At 35.5% G+C, this 18992-nt stretch overlaps 1 protein-coding gene across 1 annotated transcript; it reads left to right on the top strand.

Moving 5' to 3' along the window:
* The first annotated feature begins 1757 nt into the window (after positions 1-1757).
* LOC132629098 (probable E3 ubiquitin-protein ligase RHG1A) lies at positions 1758-18348 on the top strand. The gene is made up of 13 exons (XM_060344835.1): positions 1758-1896; positions 2034-2065; positions 3430-5193; positions 5725-5775; positions 6708-6806; positions 6885-7028; positions 7134-7274; positions 12102-12476; positions 13411-13503; positions 13593-13658; positions 13746-13811; positions 17597-17890; positions 17963-18348. The coding sequence occupies exons 3-13, from the start codon at positions 3520-3522 to the stop codon at positions 18047-18049; spliced, it is 3090 nt and encodes a 1029-aa protein (XP_060200818.1). The 5' UTR covers positions 1758-1896; positions 2034-2065; positions 3430-3519; the 3' UTR covers positions 18050-18348.
* Positions 18349-18992: the final 644 nt, after the last annotated feature.

Raw genomic sequence — 18992 nt, forward strand, 5'->3', positions numbered from 1 at the left:
GAATCAGACTCGAATAATAAAATTTCCGGTAATAGTTGAAAATTTTCAAATTCATTTGTACTCGTTGTCAGTATTAAAACGAAAATGCCATTTATCAGAAATCATATTCGGATACTAAGCTTTCCTATCACAACTTGAAAATTTAAAATTTTCTAATTATTATTTAATATAATTAATTTTCCTAATTTATATTTATGTATAGATACTATTCCAATTTTTCTCTGTTAGCATTTAGTAATAATAAATCCAGATTTGAAAAATTCATATTGTAGAAATCAAACTCGAATGATAGAAGTTCTAATAATTCACTAAAAATAAAATTTATATTAATTAGTCTTCCTAATTTATGTGTAGATATTATTCCAATGCATCCCAATTCAGCATCTAGTAATAATAATATTAAATATTTGGAAAAGTTGTAGTTTAGAATTCAAATTCGTCTGATAATTTTTTTTTTCAAAAAAAAAAAAACCACTAAATTTTTTATTGAAATTAACTAATCTTCCTAAATTTATTTTTATGTACAAATATCATTCCAACATCTTCACTGTCAGTATCTTGTCATAATAAAATTTAACATTTGAAAAATTCGTATTTTTGAAATAAATTTTGATAGAATTTTTAATAATTTTCTAAATACAATATTTAAATTAATTAATCTTCCTAACTTATATTTACGTATAGATATCATTCCAGCGTCTACAGTGGAAACATGTAGTAAAAATAAAATTCAAAACTTGAAAAAAGTTGTAATTTATAAATTAAATTCGGATTATAGAATTTTTAATAATTTACTAAAAAAACATTAAATAATTAATCTTCCTAATTTGTATTTATATAAAGATATCATTCAAACGCCTTCCCTGTCAACATTTAGTAATAATAGAATTCATAATTTGAAAAAAGACATATTTTAGAAATTATTCGGATGATAGAAGTTTTAATACTTTGTTAAAAAATATTAACTTAATTAATCTTCCTAATTTATATTTATATATAGATTTCACTCAATCGTCTTCTCTGTCAGCATCTACTTATAATAAAATTTGAAATTTGAAAAACGTCATATTTAGAAAGCAAATTCGGATGATATACTTTTTCAAAAAATAATATTCTGAATTTATATTTCTCTCTATATACTATTCCTTGAGCAAAATAATAGACATAATAGGTTTTTTTTTTTTTTTTTTTTTGTAATATTCCATTTGTTAAGAGGGCTCGATTCCAAGTTCCACATGTAACCAAATAAAGTGAAAATCGTCCAAAGATAAGGAAAAACAAAATTTCGTAACCGAAAATACACACAAAATCCGAGAGAGGCGTTAAATAAATAAAAAAAAAAGAGAAGAGTACAAAGACAGGCATGTGATTGGAAAGAGGGACAGGTGCTTTGGCGTGAAGATGAAAACGAGAGAGACAGTGTGACAAGAGAAAAGAAAATTTAACTTTTATTTTCCTTCCAAGAAATAGTTAGTGCACACTACACCTAGTTAGGAGGAAAGGAATACTACGTAACTATTTTTCATTTTCTTTTCCATTCGGCTCGGGCTCGCCTTGAAACAAGAGACTTATTACACATCTCATCAATCACATTTCTACACCCAATGGTAATTACACTCATTCTTTAAGAACTGTTTTTTTCCTTACCATCATTTACTACTCTGTTTGGAAACTGATTGATTTTTGGGGTCATAAATCTTTTTATTAAAGGGGGGTGTGTTTTGTGTTAAAGATTAGTGACCCCCTCTCTTTAGTCCACCAGGTCAGGCCACCTCTTTTCCTCTCTCTCTCCATTTCTCATTTCTCTTCTTTATTTTCTTCACACACACCCACCATTTCTTTCTCATCTCATCTTCTTTCTGATTTCTCTCTTCTCTCTTTTCTTCTGTTAAAGAGGTGATCTTTGTATGTTTCTCTTGTGTTTGATTGATTCTTTTATCTGGCTTTTTATATTTTGTTTAGAAAGGAAAGAAAAAAAAAAGGATTTCATTTCTCTACCAATTTTGTCTAACGCTTCTTTCTTTTGATTTCAGGTGGTGACCTTAGATCTTTTGGTTCATCTGAGGTAAATTCTTACATTTTTTTTTTCATCTGTTAGCCGATCTTTTTGTTTGATTTCTCTATGGGTTTTCTTTCTTTGTTTCAAGCTTTTGATTTTCTTTTCTTATCTTTGTTCTGGGTTTATCTGTAAATTCTTTCTTCAGATATATATAGAAAAGTTCTTTTTTTGTTTGTTTGTTTGACTATATGCATTGGATGATTCAAAGAACCCCTTAGGCCTTATCTATCAGTTCAAAAGGCCCTTTTTTTTCCCTGGAAATTAAGGAGAAAAACAAAGTTTTACTCTTGCTAAATTTTTTTCGGGCTTTTCATGGTTGTACATTGAGCTGATTTAGAGGGGGATGTATTAACCACTTTCCTCTGTTGAAGATTAAAACTTTTTCTGATGTTTGAAAATTATTAAAGATCTGATTTTTAATGGTTTTAGAGAGATTGCTTATAATCTGACCAAGCAAAATGGATTTTCTTAAGTTTACAAATATATTTAATTCTGAATCCGTGATTATTGGTATGTAGATATGTTTAACTTGAGTGCTGAAATGTTTTAAGTTTTAGCTGGTGGGTAGGGGAAAGCTCCAAATTTTTCTAGTGTGATGGTGGGTTCTGGTTGGTAAGTATATATGTTTAACTTTAATGAGAAATGTTAAAGTTTAATGGGTAAGGGGAAGCTCCAACTTTTTCTAGTGTAATGGTGGTTTCTGATTAGTGATGCTCCATTGTCTCTTTACTTCAATTCAAAGGAAGCTATTTTCCACACGTTTCTATAATGGTATTTTGTACAGGAAGTGGTTGTGGTATCAAAATGTCTCTACAAATTCTTGTTGGTCAAACCTTTTTTTTATTGCCTCTGTGTAACTGAAAGAAGCTACATTCATTGTATGATAAAGTTTATTGAATACACCCAACCATTTGCATTCAATGCAATTGTCAATTCCTTGTTTTCTACTGTTTAGTGCTAATGTTAATTGCATAAAACACCTTTTTTTTTTTTGGTTATGGAGGTAGTTGTATCTGGCTTGAAAAATCTCATTGATAGCAACAAATTCAGAAAGATATTTTGGGAAGGATGATATGTTTTAAATTGTGGCACCTACTAGATTTGGCCATATATGAAGGCTTGTATTTGAGCTTATCTGCCAAGTAATGGCATGGACTCTACAGCCTTTGCGGTCTAAACCCTGCACCCCAAAGAAAAAGAGTGATCTGTTTTTTCCAATCGGAAGTGTTTCTTTAATGTAAACATGTTCTTTTCTCACCTTTTTGCGTTACCTAATATTTCTGAACATACAAACAAGAACTTTGGTTCTCACTTTCTATTGATGAACTGCCTTAGTTTACATGCTTATGTGGCTTCTACTTTGCTTCCAGGTTTGCTTAGTGGTGAAGTTTGAGACCGAGCTGGCACTACAATACTATCTCTAAGTCTTTTGGAGATTGTGAATATAAAGTATAGGCCTAATGCAAGGGCAACGGAGTGCCATTGGATCCCTGCCAGAAACTTTGGGTTTCACTCATGGTTCAACACCGACTGATGGCGGTATAGATCAGCAGATATGTTGGAATAATATGCGAAATCCTGCACAAAGTCGGTTACCAGATTATATGGTGCCTTCTAGTGAGACAAACATACCATTTCTTAGTCATGCAAACCAAGAAAGACAGAATGTAATTGGTTGGAGTTTAGGAGAATCCAGCTCCTCCAGTGCACAAAATAATGTTAGTCGTAGTGAATATGGGTCTTCCAATATTCTTACATTGGGTGATGTTGAAGTAAATTTGAACAACCAGATAGCTGACAACACTATATTTTCTCAAGGTTCTACTTCTAGAACCGTTCCTCATGATCTCAATAGAAGTTCTGGACTTGAGGGGCATGACGACGATACAGATGATGATGATGACTGCCAAGTGATGGAGTTTGCCCCGACATTCAAATCTGATGGACCAGGAAAAGAACGGATGTCAACCGCTAGTACTTCTTCTGATCCTTTTGCTGGGCCTTCTGTAACTAATAATGGATTTCTGATGGAGGAAAGTGATGGCAGGCCAGGCTGTTCACTGGATGGTCGGCGAATGGCTTGTAAGAGAAAAGCACTTGAAGGACATCTGGGACAATCTTCAGGAAGTGGAAGTTCAAATTATCATTTTCCATGCGCGGAACACAGCTTATGGCGTTCTATACCTGCTCCGGTTAATATGACTACAGGTGCAAATATCCCTGCACCAACAGAAAGTAGCAGAAGTATCAATTTGTCAGAGCAGGTGAATCCAAGACTTGGGCTCACCATGGGTGGTGGGGCCACTATGGAAGGTCCTGTTGCATTGCCTGCTTCAAGAAGTGTAGAAAGTTTCCGAAGAAATTTCAGGCTGAGGATCAATGGCTCTCATCAGCAAGCTTCTATTCCCAGTAATCTGTTTCCTACTGCGGGTAATGATGGAAATGCTAGCATGCTTCGTAATGAATCTTTGGATTTGAGGTCTGTGTCTGCTGCAGATAACGGAAATCCCCGAGGCCAGCCTGTCGCGGTGCAGGTTCCTTCTCTTCGACGAAGTGCACAGAGGTGGGATTCATCATCAAGCTCAAGAGCTGGCAGTTCATCAAGTTTTTCTGTTTTTGGAGAGAGAGATCCTGCAGCATATGAAGAGCCAGGCTCAAGAAGTGTGCCCAGAAACATTTCGCAGCATCCAATGTTCATACCTGCTAGCGACTTGAGAAATTTGAACCAAAATCCAGCCAACTGGAGTTTAACCGGTGGAAATATTCCCGTTGCCGGAAATGTTGCATCTGCTTCTCGGAGTGGTCCCAGCTCAGTAGCCCCTTCCTCTTCCCCTTCCCCTAGTTGGGTACAACACAGAAATCCTCAGCAATATCCCCGGAGACTGTCAGAATATGTTCGTAGATCTTTGTTGTCTTCCGGTGGCAGTGAACCTGGAAGTCACAATGGTAACATTCCACCACGTTTGAGTTCCGCTGCTTCACAGGAGATGGGGCTTTCTGGCCATCATGGGCATCGTCCGTCAAGTTCAAGGTCGGCCATGCTTGAGAGACAACTCGAAGGTGCTGTTGGGGTTCCATACTCGTGGAGGACCTTGGCTGCTGCCGGTGAAGGTAGAAGCAGGCTAGTTTCGGAGGTATGATACTGTGTTTATTATTGGTCCAGTATTCTGTTATTTCTCACGTTGGCAAAATGAAATAATAGATAAAGCAAACTGGAATGTGATCAATGTTCAGGTCATAGTATTTTCTATTCCCTTCATGCCTCATACCCCGAGTCACTCTTCCCATTGTTCCAATTCTTTTGCTCCCAGCATAATTATGAACCTTGAAGTCAGTTTTCGTTATCCACAATTGCCACTTACCGTAAGATGCTCTCATAGCCTTCTTGCTAGCGAGTAATATACCCTAAGAAGCTCTCCTAGCCTTCTTTTTTGATATCACTATATTTAGGACATATAATATTCTTCATGAATGGAAAGAGCAACAAAATGTCTTTTTTGTTTATTGGTATTTTGTTGTTAGTGATAGCTTGAGCTGAATAAAAATTTGTTGTAAAAGCACAATAATGAGAAACTCTTGCATTCTGTATGTAATTAAATTTGCCTGTTATGATGCCTTCCATCCGTTCTCAATTACTTACAGCTATTTTGTTTTCCTTTCAACAGATTCGCAATGTTTTGGATCTAATGCGCAGGGGAGAGGGCTTAAGATTCGAGGTTAGAATTCTTGAAGCCATTTGAAATAGGTTGATTAGTTTATAAAGGTGTTGAAAATAGTGAACTTAAATGTCTACGTTCATATATCTTTTAGTTATACTAGGTTCATGATCTTTTATATTAACTAGGTATGACTTTATCTTATTGTGGTTAAGTTCATAGTATGTGTGTGAAACCATTTATTAGGTATGAATCCAGAAGTATTTTTGGATACCTATAAATACCCATTGTTTGATCTTTTAATATAAGACTGGAGTTTCAATATATTATTAGTAGTGTGCTTAATGTCTATCTCCTCCTTCCGTCCTCTTTGTGCCTTATGATATCATCAAGGGCCCACCTTATATTCCCACATAAGGTTCCTTGAAGTCATTTGAATAGGTTGATGATTTTATTAGATTCCAGGTTCCTTGCCACTTGGCTAATTTGCTTTTGCACCGATGGGTATGTTTTTTCAGATTTCCTTAATAACCTAGTGTGGGTGCATTGGTAAAAAGTCACGATCACTCTCTACAAATTTAAGTATCTTGTTTCTTACTCCAACAACTGAAGTAAGATAATGTCCAAAACTAGTAACCATTTTCAGCTTGTCAAGCTTGTACACTTTTTTTTAGACCCTGCATTAAGAAGTACGAGGTGTTAAGTGAGTAGCATCAAGTCATCATCAGAGCTGTTCCCGGAACTTGGAAAATAATGAAGAATGATACTCCTATTGTTTTCGTTTCTCGTCCAATTTCTTTTTCGGTCTGGCCTATCCATTATCCTTTATTCCTGTTGATAATGTGGGGCGTTTAGTTTCTATATTGGGGATTGGAAGCATGATTGGACCAGTAACCTATTTTCATGGGACTACAGTATCTATAAGCTTAGTATTTTCCTTATTAGCTTATAAAATAACATATACTGAAATTAAAAGCTTCCTTCTATTCCAGGATGTCATGCTCCTTGATCAGTCAATGTTCTTCGGGATGGCGGACATTCATGATCGTCATCGCGATATGCGGCTTGATGTTGATAACATGTCATATGAGGTTAGTCCCGAGAACATAACTACATTTCACCTCTATGGAAACCCATACCAAAATTGTCTGCATGCATTGTATTTATAGGAATTACTTGCACTTGAGGAGCGCATTGGGAATGTCTGCACTGGGCTGACTGAAGAAACCATTTTGAATCGTTTGAAGCAACGGAAGCATGTACGCATTAGAACAGAAGAACCCGTGGACGCTGAGCCATGCTGTGTTTGTCAGGTACTGAACTTAATATTCTACTATGAGTCGGCCACCACATGCTTGCGATCTAATGTTAGTTGGTGAGTATTTTACTGTTCTTAATTGGTTTACTATAATTTGCAGGAAGAATACAAGGATGGCGAGCATCTTGGGAAACTGGACTGTGGCCATGACTTTCATGCCGACTGTATTAAACAATGGCTGATGCAAAAGAACTTGTGCCCCATTTGCAAAACAACAGGGCTGAATACTTCAGGAAAGCATTGATCCTTATTCTCTCGTGTAAAAAAAGTTGGATGTACCGGTTGGGCTATCGAAGGTTTATGCACCAAGTGTGTCTCCGCTTTTGGCCCATAAGTTCATTTGAGAAAGATCTATGTATTTTTCTCGTTAATTTTATTGTGATCTCCATTTGGAGGAGCTATTTTAGAGCTAGAAGATGCACTAGCAACATTAGGGATTCGTTAGACAAGAGTTACATTATTTGGTTATTTGGAAATTTACATTCTCCCTTTCCAATTTAATTGATACCTTTTAAAATATTTTTGGTTCATTTTCTTGGCTCCTATTTCTTAACTGCTTTAGAGTACACTTCTGAAATCTGAATGAATTTGAGTTTTCATCAACTGAAGGTCTTAGAAGTATTGCAGTTGAAAAAATCTTTATGTACTTCCAAGTTTTGAACGTCCTATATGTATCTGGTGAAAATCTAATGTGCTTAACTGCTTCTGGTGTACCTTATATCTTTTTTAGTTGTTTTTTAACAATTACTGAAGTTGATTAGCCGATTAATTTTGAATTATGTAGGGTAGGTCTTAATTAATCTTGAACATTCAGGGTAGGTCTACTACGGGATGAAACGCTTCCGATTTTTAAACCATACCTGAAGTCGATTAGCTGATTAATTTTTGAATTATGTAGGTTAGGTCTAGTTCTTTGATTAAAGAGGCAGGAGTTTGTAATCTCGATTACATATCTTTAATTTTTTGAAGTCACGAATCACTTAAAAGGTGAGGTTATTGCCGCAAGGGCCCATCTCATAGCAGCGTAGTTGGGCCAGTTGGGGAGAAAATGAGCATTTTTTTGTGCGGATTGCCCTTCTTTTGGGGTGGTCTTTAAGTTTTGCCCTTTGCTTGGAAAGGTGGGCGAATACATGAAGTTCTGGGTTCGAACTCCCGCTCAGGTATAAAATAAAAAAATAATTTCGCCAGGCAGGACTGAGGGAGTGTATACCGGATCCAGCATACAATCTTTAAGGAAAAGCTAAAGTTATGCCGGATCCGGCATAACTAAAAGTCTGCCCCATAAGGCAGAATTTTTCCTAAGACATAGTTTAGTTATGCCTTATGGGGCAGAATTTTAGTTAAGGCATAACAAAATTATGCCCCATAAGGCAAGAACTTTTCTTAAAGCATAGACTTTGCCTTATAAGACAAAGTTTAAGTTATGCCTTAAGGAAAAGTTCCGCCTTATGGGCATACTTTTAGTTATGTCTTTGGGGCACACTTTTTAGTTAAGGCATAACTAAAAGTTTACCTTGAAAAGTAAAATATATATATATATATATATATATATATATATGCTTCAAGGCAAAGTCTGTCGGAGGGGGCAGACTTTTAGTTAAACACAACTAAAAGTCTGCCCCCTCCGGTAGACTTCTAGTTAAACACAACTAAAAGTCTGCCGGAGGGGGCATAACAAAATTTAAACTTTGCCTTATAAGGCAAACTTTTAGTTATGCCTTAAGGAAAACTTACGCCTTATGGGGCATACATTTAATTATGTTTTATGGGGTACACTTTTAGTTAAGGCATTACTAAAAGTTTACCTTGAAAAGTTAAAAAAAAATACGTATATATGCTTCAAGGCAAAGTCTGCCCCCTCCGGCAGACTTTTAGTTATGTTTAACTAAAAGTCTGCCGGAGGGGGCATAGCGAAATTTAAACTCTGCTTTGCAATTTTTTTTTTAAATTTTTGACTGAGCGGGGGTTCGAACTTGGAACCTATGGGTTTTAGCCGAAGGGCAAAATTTAAAGACCACAAATATGAGGGGCAAAATTTAAATACCACCCCAAAAAAAGGACAATTCTGCGAATTGCCCGAAAAAGATAGAGAGACATAACGTATTTGTTTGTTCGCATTACATAATTGAATTGATACTAATTTAATAGGGGCAATTCGCAGAATTGTCCTTCTTTTGGGGTGGTCTTTAAATTTTGTTCCTTATATTTGAAATCTTTAAATTTTGCCCTTCGGCTAAACCCCATGGGTTCCAGGTTCGAACCCCCACACAGTCAAAATTAAAAAAAAAATTCGCAAGACAGAGTTTAAATTTCGCTATGCCCCCACCGACATACACTTGTGAAGGAATTACCAAAGTTATGCCGGACCCGGCATACTTATGCCTTATGGGCAGACTTGGCATAAGTATGCCGGGTCCGGCATAACTTTGGTAATTCCTTCACAAGTTTATGCCGGGTCCGGCATAAAAGTTTGCCCATTAAAAGTATGCCCCCACCGGCATAAACTTATTAAGGAATTACCAAACTTATGCCGGACCCGGCATACTTATGCCTTATGGGCAGACTTGACATAAGTATGCCGGGTCTGGCATAACTTTGGTAATTCCTTCACAAGTTTATGCCGGTGGGGACATACTTTTAATAGACAAACTTTTATAGTATGCCACATAAGGCAGAATTTTTCCTTAAGGCATAACTAAAAGTTTGCTTTATAAGGCAAAGTCTATACCTTAAGAAAAAGTTCTGCCTTATGGGGCATACTTTTGGTTATGCCTTAATTAAAAGTCTGTCCCATAAGGCATAGTTCCTTAAGGAAAAGTTTTGCCCCATAAGGCATAACTAAACTATGCCTTGAGGAAAAGTTATGCCCCCTCCGGCATAACTTTAGTTTTTCCTTAAGGACTTTATGCCGGATCCGGCATACACTCCCCCAGCCCTGCCTTGCGAAATTATTTTTTTATTTTATGCCTGAGCGGGGGTTCGAACCCAGAACCTCAAGTATCCAAGCGAAGGGCAAAATTAAAGACCACAAATATGAGGGGCAAAATTTAAAGACGACCCCAAAAGAAGGGCAATCCGTGCAAAAAAATGTTTTAATAGGGTGTAAGTGGTAACAGAAGCATACAAATGGCAACCCAATTGATTTTAGTATAGATATTGAAGTAGATGGCTAGCAGAACAAGCATTTGATTACGTCCACTTGTTTGAATTTGGAAAGCAAAACAACACTAAATATAGAGTAATTGGTGACAGAGAGTTGACAATCCCCTCATCTTTTTCTGCCATTACGAGAGGGGTGTTTCTTGAATTTGCCAACCCAAGAGCCATTATGAACAATGACACACAACCATGTCAACAGCCTAAATCCTTAATTAATGTACCTAAATAGACCATAGATTATACAACCCTTGCACAGTTGCTCCTAGTCCTAATCAATTTCATTTGACTGCCAAAAAAAAAGGTCAAAAAACTCGAATATTAATTATATTTATAATTTATAATAAAATAAAACAAAAGAAGAAAGGCCACCGACCTCGGGAACAGAACTCGGTTGTTGATTAAATTATTTTTTTCGGTTACTATGGCATCCAAATGGATAAGGTTATCAGGACTGATTCATTCAATTGAATCATATTCAATTTTGGGTTGCTGGCTAAAATCCAAAGAGATCATCATTCTGTGCAGAAAATCAACATGTATTTTTTGTAAGTTTTTCCCCAACCACTTCCTAACACAATCTTGTTATGTTAAAAAAAACAATCAATTTTTATGCACAAAGAAGAGTGGACTCACTAGTTGCTACTTGCCTTGATTTTTTCCAGTATAATTTAGCACATATTCTCTATTTCAATCAACAGAAGTATGTATATTGGAGTAATTAGTTACATACAAAGATGATAGGTAACCATTTGAATTAGTCAGACTTATATTGCCACTATGGTGTGATGAAATGACTGTGATGTCAATTTTTTCACCTTTAATTGGAGATTTTGTGTTTGAGTTGTGAGAATGAAAGAACTTCTTGATAGAACCGCTTTACTCTTTTAATAGACATATCTGACACGAATCCAAATTAATTATACCAAGATTAATAACTCCCTTTGTTCACTTTTACTTGTCCAGTATTCTAAAAATAGATTTTCACTTTTACTTGTCACTTTTAGCATATCAAGAAAAGACAAATTCTTTTTTTCTGTTTTATCCATGGTATTCCACCAATTAATATGAGTACATTATAAATTATGCACTTCATTTATTATTTTTTAAGGAGTGTGCAATGTCAAAAATGGACAAGTAAAAGTGAACGGAGGGAATATATTATATGGTTAAATTGGAAAAAGTCAACTTACATTAATTGTAAAAAATAATCTTTTAACTGCCAGAAAGGGTTGAAAACGAATAGGATATTTTTGATAGCCATCTTGTAATTCCTAAGATTTCATGTTCTTTTTTCTTGTCTTTCTATTTCTCATCACCTCCTGAGATCCAAATTCCAACAACAACAATAACATACACAGTGCAACCTCACAAATGAGGTATGGGGAGAATAGTGTGTATGCAAACCTCACTCCTACCTTATGAAGGTAGAGAGACTATTTCCGAAAGAACCTAGCTCAAGTAAAACAATTCAAAACAAGTTTGAAAATTTAATACAGTAAGCCATGTTGAAAATAATAGAAAAAAGAAAAGAACAATGACAATATCAAATAATATGATACAGAAGAAAAGGAAACAACAAGTGGTATAACAAAAATCGAAGAGAGATAATAGAAGAATAGCGGTCCAATGCCAAATTATTAAATTAAACATAAATATAAAAAAAAAAAAAGAAACAAAAGGGGGACTTAAGTGGTAAAAATGAAACAATTGGGTCCCCATCGCCGATTCTCATAGTAGAAGGAGGTTATATGTAATTCATTAATCTATCAGGACACTAAACGTATTTTCCTTGTCAAAAGCAGGTAGAATAAAGTGAGTAGCATTAAGCCATATTTGAAAACAAAACAAATGACGCAATTAAGGCGGGAGAACATGAATTAATCACCCATCACACTTATTAAGACTGTGAGTCTGCGTGTACAAAACTGAAACCCAAAACCCAACGCAACAGGCATATGCAGATGATCACTTTGTGATATGGTGGTTGGTGCCAATGGGGGATCCGTACAGAACAAACCCGAACCCGAACCCGAACCCGAACTCTCTAGATACGGAAGACATGTCTTCTTTCTTTCTCAATTTTCTTCAAGCTTCGAGTCCGGCGACTGGTTTTTATAACCGATCGGCACCGGAGTCATCTTCTGTCCTTAATTTCTCCGATCCCGCCCGATTTTATGCCGCCGGGGTTGAGAATGTATTTGCGTCTGCTGGCCTCGGGGACTGTGCCGATCGGACCGAGTTTCTAGAAGATGATAAGGTCGATAACTTCGGTTTCAGTAGCGAGGTCTGATTTTTTGCTTATATCTGTACTAATACAACTTGCTACTCCGTGCGATACTTTTTGCTTCACGAGATTCAAACCGTATGAATTTTGATCAAACATTTTTAAGATGTAGTATATTTCACCAAATTGATATGAGAAAAATTGCAACTTATAGTAATTTTCATGTAGTTTTCAGATATATGAATTATAATCTTAAATTATCGAGTTAATCTAATTCAATTTAGCTTCAAATTCAGTCTCAAAAAGCAACTTCGATTGATAACTTCAGTTTCAGTAGCGAGGTCTGATTCTTTTTGTTGCTTTAATCTGTGCAAATAGAACTTGATACTTCCCGGCGTTTCATTTTCCTTTTTTATTATTCGCTCTGTTCCAATTTATGTGTCACCTTTCGGATTTTGAGAGTCAAACAAGTTTTTCTATGTCCACAATTTTTTTTATATACCTTACAAATTTTTTGAACTGTCAATTATTGTGGTTTATAACTTTTCACATAGTATCTTGGCCATAGATTTTGAAGTTGAAACTTGAAAATTTGAGTTTTTGAAGTTGTGATTTTTGGAACATGAAGCTTTGTTTGGACATGCATTTTATTTGGAAAAAATTTGATGTTATGTGAGTGGAAGTGAAATTTCTCCCCAAAACTGGTCTAAGCCAGTTTTTGAAACTTGAAAATATTTTGAATACAGAATTTTAAAATCTGGTCAAATTTCATGGCCAAACAGATATTTGAAGATAAATTTTCAAAATCTGATCCAAAATCTATGGCCAAACGCTAGCTTAATCTGTACAAATAGAACTTGCTAGTTCTGAAAATTTCACTCCTCACTTCGCGGCGATTTAATGATTTACATAGAATCGCAGTTTTCTTCTACTTGAATTTCCTTTACTTTGGCCAAATCTTTTATGTTATACTGTGCTTTTACAATCTGTTCAGGAATGTGATGGACTTGACGTGCCAAATAATCAGAATCATCCACGTTCTTCAAAGAGGAGTAGATCTGCTGAAGTTCATAATTTGTCCGAGAAGGTTTGCTTCAATTTTGAATCTTAAATTTGATAGCTTTAATTGTAAAAGGTATGACTTCCTACTATACATGATCGACCTTCGTGTGACAGAGGAGAAGGAGTAAGATCAATGAGAAACTGAAAGCATTGCAGAACCTCATCCCAAATTCTAACAAAGTATTCTTCAATACCTCAGGTTTTTGAGCATTAGTTTATGTATTGGTTTTTCTTTGCTCACATATTTAAGCTTTATTTATTTCACAGACTGACAAGGCATCTATGCTTGATGAAGCCATTGAGTATCTGAAGCAACTTCAATTGCAAGTTCAGGTTCACTTCTTGCTATTCCCCTTTGACTACTTCTAGTTGTTCGTAGTCTACTAGATTTTGTGTTAATGTTTTCAAACACGTTAAAAGAACATCAGGATAGGCTTATGGCAGTGATGGCTTAGCAGGAATAGGTAATAATGCGTGTGTATAATGTTAAAACAAGTTAACATATGCTAATTCTTATGGCTGAGCACAAAAGCACGGAAGAAATACACTTATTTTCCAGAGAGCATATTCATTGGAAATTGCATAACACCATCTTTCTATTCTCTTATATCTGCCTATAGCATGCTCAAGTTTTATAAAAGTGTTCTTTTCTTAATTAACCCTTTGAACAAAACTAGAGGTAAATATTCTTCGTTTGATTTGAATCACATTTCTGGTGGCTGTTAGTTTGTTTGAGTGATATTATTGTAGATTCATGTCATAATCCTGAAGGGAGAATGTTAATATCAACACAAGGATTCTTATGTGCTTTATTGACTTCTTTGAGAACTATCACGAATTGTCTCATCCAACCATTTAAGTTTGTAAAAGGAGAACATTTTTATTTATTTATGTTTGTCTTCTACACTCCCCCATGTGTATGGGCTAAATTCTCCATCTTTCCATTTTATGCGACACTCTGTCTTTTTTAAGTCTGCTCCAAAAATAATGACTCCTTTCTATAGTTGAAAACTTTTAATTTTTAAACACCCCATTTTACTCTTAATGAAATGCTCTTACAACCACAAAATGTCGTGGTATGTTTAAGATCATAAGATCCAATGGTACTTTTAATGTGTAGCAAACAGATATTTTTCCTCCAACTCCGTGCCCACGTTCCATATAAAAATAAATGGAGGGAGTACTATTTTATAAAAGTCTAGCAAGTGAATATTTTTCTTATGATGGATAGCAGTGAGGATCGAGCTCCGGACCACTAACTGGTCGGTCACATACCGTGTAAAATTGTGTGTAGCACCTCATGTAAAAGTTTAAACTATTAGAGAATGAAAACTCATATTTATTTAAAGCGGTCTTCTACATGAATCAAAAGCAAGAGGCATAAGTAATACTTTGATGGATTTTGTATTCTACCCCCTTTTGGATTCCTTTTCTTGTCTTAGCCTCTTATGTATGGTGAGTCTGTTATCTGGAAGTCTTCCGCAATGTCACGACTTTGCTCTTGCTAGTATCAGTGTCCTCTCTCTGCCTGGTTAAATAAAAGACAGGGCCGATGGAGCTTTGGAAATTCAAATCGAAACAGAAAAAGGAAAAATATAAAGAACATTTTTATTATAAATTGCATTCCTCCCAGCTGGATGCAATCACAGTTGCATGTGATAGAAATCAAAATACTAGTCTCAACTCTTTAGATTAGTCGGGGACAGGTGGAAAAAGTTTATGTAGGTAAATTCCGGAAAAGGGAATGAAAGGAAAAGTTTGATGTGTTTATTTCTGTGGTTATGTAACACACTGTTGGGACAAGTATGGCATGCACAACTTTGAGATTCAATGTTACAGGCCTCATATCTTCAGTTTTTGTACAGTTTTTGATACCCCAAAATCTAAATGAAACAGTGTGCTTTTGGTTTGGAGCCTTTCTTAAACCCCTGGAGTTCTAATTTGAGCTAGTAGGTAAGGCAAAAGAGGTGCAAAACTTAAGGCCATAACGCATAGAAGTGTAGGATGTGAATTCTATGTGGTTTAATTGCTATAAAAACTATACACGATGTGTTTACTGATCTCAATTTCCCAACAATTTGATTCTGAACTTGTAACAAGCAAGGATGTTGGTGTAGGAGTTTGACACATCGCTAGTACGTTATGGAGAATTAGTGGGGACAAATTAAGAGAAAGTATGTGTTGGTCTGGCATGACCTTTCATTTTGTTTCTTACTTTTGGGAATATCATGACCTGAATTAAGTTAGAGGAAAAGGGATTGATTGAGAAGTGTAAATCAAGAAGAAGAACCTGTCTTAAATGTAAGAATTGTTTCGTATGTAGTTCGAGAGGTTTGTTAAGCACTTAACCCGTCACGTCTAAGTTCACTACTTTCTTGTTACTCCTTTAGCTTGGATGGATCCATTATTTAATTGCTCTTTAGTAAAGCTCATGCAATCAGTCATTTCTCTATCTTGCAATAAGCATTGGTTTTTCTTCAAGCTTGACTTTTTCATCATGTAAAAGCAATCTCGCGCAGAAAATAATTAAGACTAGAAAATATTGTGACAAGTGTAGTATTTTATTTTAAATACAGTGAATATCATGATCTCCATAATTTTGTTGATTCTTCTTTTCAGAAATAACTTCAAGGGCTTTTGAGCTTGATCTTGAATTTGATAGAGTTGATCTTCACTTGTATTTGAATTCAAGGGCTTAAATGCCAATTTTGTATCTGGGTTAACAAATTGGGTTCATCATTTATATCCCAATGAAATTGAACTTTTATTAAATCCATATTTATTGGATTTATATAATTAATCTGATTATATTAGCCCCCAATGTTTATTTTGACCAATATGTTTAAAATATAATTAACATTACCAGTTTTAAAAAAAATATGTTTAAAATATAATCCAAATTATTTTATGAATTTAAATCCCTTGTTGATCACGGGTTCAAGCCGTGAAGCAGCCACTAATGCTTTCATTAGGGGAGGCTGTCTACATCACAACCCTTGGGGTGTGGCCCTTCCCCGGACCCTGCGTGAACGCAGGATGCTTTGTGCACCAGGCTTCCCTTAAATCCAATAAAATCTATGTTTACACTTCCTGAGGAAGGAAAAGCTTAAGAAGAGAAATAAGTGGTAATGTTGTTAGGGCTTCAAGGTGCATATTTCTTGTAACCATTGGGGGGCTTTCATATGTAGAACATCACAAATGAAAGTAAGATATACCATAGGGAAAAAATGGAGAAGATGTGGCTGGGTGGTATGATATGCTTCATCCTTGAAGTCTAACCAAGGTTTTCAGTCATTGAGTAATTAGTCAATTAGTGAAATTATCTTATAGTCTTGTCTATATTGTGGTTTTTTTTCAGTTTTCCCCTTATAAAATGAATTACTAAAACTTTAATAGATGATTTCAGAGTAAACTTCCTGAAATTCGGATGGATGCAAGTTTCCTGGCATACTCTTGCTAATTTGAAGAGTTAGCTGTTCCTAATATGCTTGATTTATGGAAATGGTAATCTTTTGGTATAATCATCAAATCTCTCGATGTTTATGACCCGCTTAAGTAGACTGGGGCACTTGTGAGTTGTTTGCATATATCGTGGCTCTTGAAATTGAGAAGTGCAAGAGAACTATTAATTACTTTCAATTCCGTATAGCTAGCTAATTTTTCTTATAGCTTGCTGAGAAAAGGAAAACAGTTCACTTGTGGTCAACACTCAACAACATACCAAAATTTAATACTCCACCTAATAAGTACAGTTGTTTCATATAGAGCCCAAACAAACTCCTCACTGCAAAATTTAATACTCCACCTAATAAGTACAGTTGTTTCATATAGAGCCCAAACAAAATACTCCTCACTGTGCCATCCACCTCAAAGATCAAATGCTTAAACTTTCTATCTTCCTGGGACCTTCGATTTGATGGTGATGACAATGATGAATGATTGATGGTGATGACAATGATGAATGAAGTCTTAAGTTATGAATAGTATCATCACTCCCCGAGTTCTAAGCACATGCTGATTATGATGAAGTCACTACAGCTAGTTCATATCTGTCATTGTCTTCTTTAAAAACTGCATAATAGAAACTTTTGTTTTGTCTTCTCACTTTGGCTTTGCAGATGCTTACCTTGAGGAATGGATTGAGTTTATACCCCGGATATGTTCCCGGATCTTTGCAGTCAATGCAACCTCCATCTGGCAATGAATTTGATGGGAGAAGTTTTATGCTGAGTGCAAATGGAGGAGCTACACTTCCTGCGAATCGAGAAATGCTGCAGACTGCATTTGAAATTTCAGATCACAATCCGTCAGACAAACCAACAATAGGCTCACATAATACAGAAAACGCAATAGCTTTTGAAACTACAATTCAGAATCATTATGGACTTCTTAACCATTTGACATCTTCTAAGGTAAGCGGCTTGTAGTATTTCATTGAGATCTTGCAAGTTAAAAGCTAAAGCAATTTTCTCTTACATATTCAGGACATGTGCCGAGACAATGCACTATCAAGATTGCATTTAGATATGAGTTGTTCTGGAAACAATTCATCATCGGGGGTGTCGTCTTAACCAAAATTTCAAAGGATCAAATACTTGAGGAGTTGGTGTAGAGGAAATAACTATTGTTACTGCAAAACTCCAATTGTTTGTACATCTCATAAGTTAAATTGCCTCATGGTCACTGAGGTAAAATGATCCTTAATCGTTATGCTCAATGAGCATGAACGGAACTGTGCTTTTGTAACTGTTGAAACTTAAGACTTGACAAGATAACTAGTGTTGACAAAATAACCATTCAAACTTTTTCAGATGGTTTTCAAGTTCTTCTATTGTCATACGTGAAAATGAAAATGTACTACTGTCTTAAATAGGTGCTGTTCCTTGGCTATTTCAGAATCTCAAATGTTGGATGTTTATTATTGGAAGTTTTTCAGTGTGCGTTTGGACAAAATTTCAGTTGAAGCTAAGAATTCTGTGTGAAGTTAAAGTTGAAAAAAGGATTTGTCCGATGTGTTTGGATAAATGTAGTTTTTTGCAGAAAAGTTTGTGATAGTTGAAGATTCGTGAGTAGACTTTGAAGACAAATGATTTGAAGTTAAAATACACCTAGAAATCATTATTTTTGGAGTTTAAACTGCTAAGAGTTTAAGGACAAACTTCAACTTGGAAATATTGTGAGACTATTTGCAAGTGAAACCGGCCCTTGAGTAATTTGATAGTAGTTCTGTAGTTACATCTGGTATATATATGTTACCATAAGTAGTGCAAGTCCGAGTGGCGATAATAATGCTGTTGTAAAATCTCGTGGAGTTTGCTTTGGGTTGGTCTCTGAATCATGTGAGAAAACTCTGCTATGTACTTTGCAAAATTACTATGTGGTACAAGATATGTCTGGTTCCTTTCTCTTCTGTAATTATGAATTGCCTTTGTCACAACTCAGCAATCAGCATGAAGGATTTGAATCAGTATATGCTTACAGTGAGTCAGGGTACCACTTTTAGTCAGACGAGCA

Source organism: Lycium barbarum, chromosome 2 (genome assembly GCF_019175385.1).
Source record: "Lycium barbarum isolate Lr01 chromosome 2, ASM1917538v2, whole genome shotgun sequence".
NCBI classification, from domain to species: domain Eukaryota; kingdom Viridiplantae; phylum Streptophyta; class Magnoliopsida; order Solanales; family Solanaceae; genus Lycium; species Lycium barbarum.

Coding starts and splice junctions, on each gene's coding strand:
- LOC132629098 (XM_060344835.1), top strand. CDS start 3,520: ATGCAAGGGCAACGGAGTGCCATTGGATCCCTGCCAGAAACTTTGGGT. Junction 5,776..6,707: donor GAGAGGGCTTAAGATTCGAG/GTTAGAATTCTT, acceptor CTTCTATTCCAG/GATGTCATGCTCCTTGATCA. Junction 13,812..17,596: donor AACTTCAATTGCAAGTTCAG/GTTCACTTCTTG, acceptor TTGGCTTTGCAG/ATGCTTACCTTGAGGAATGG.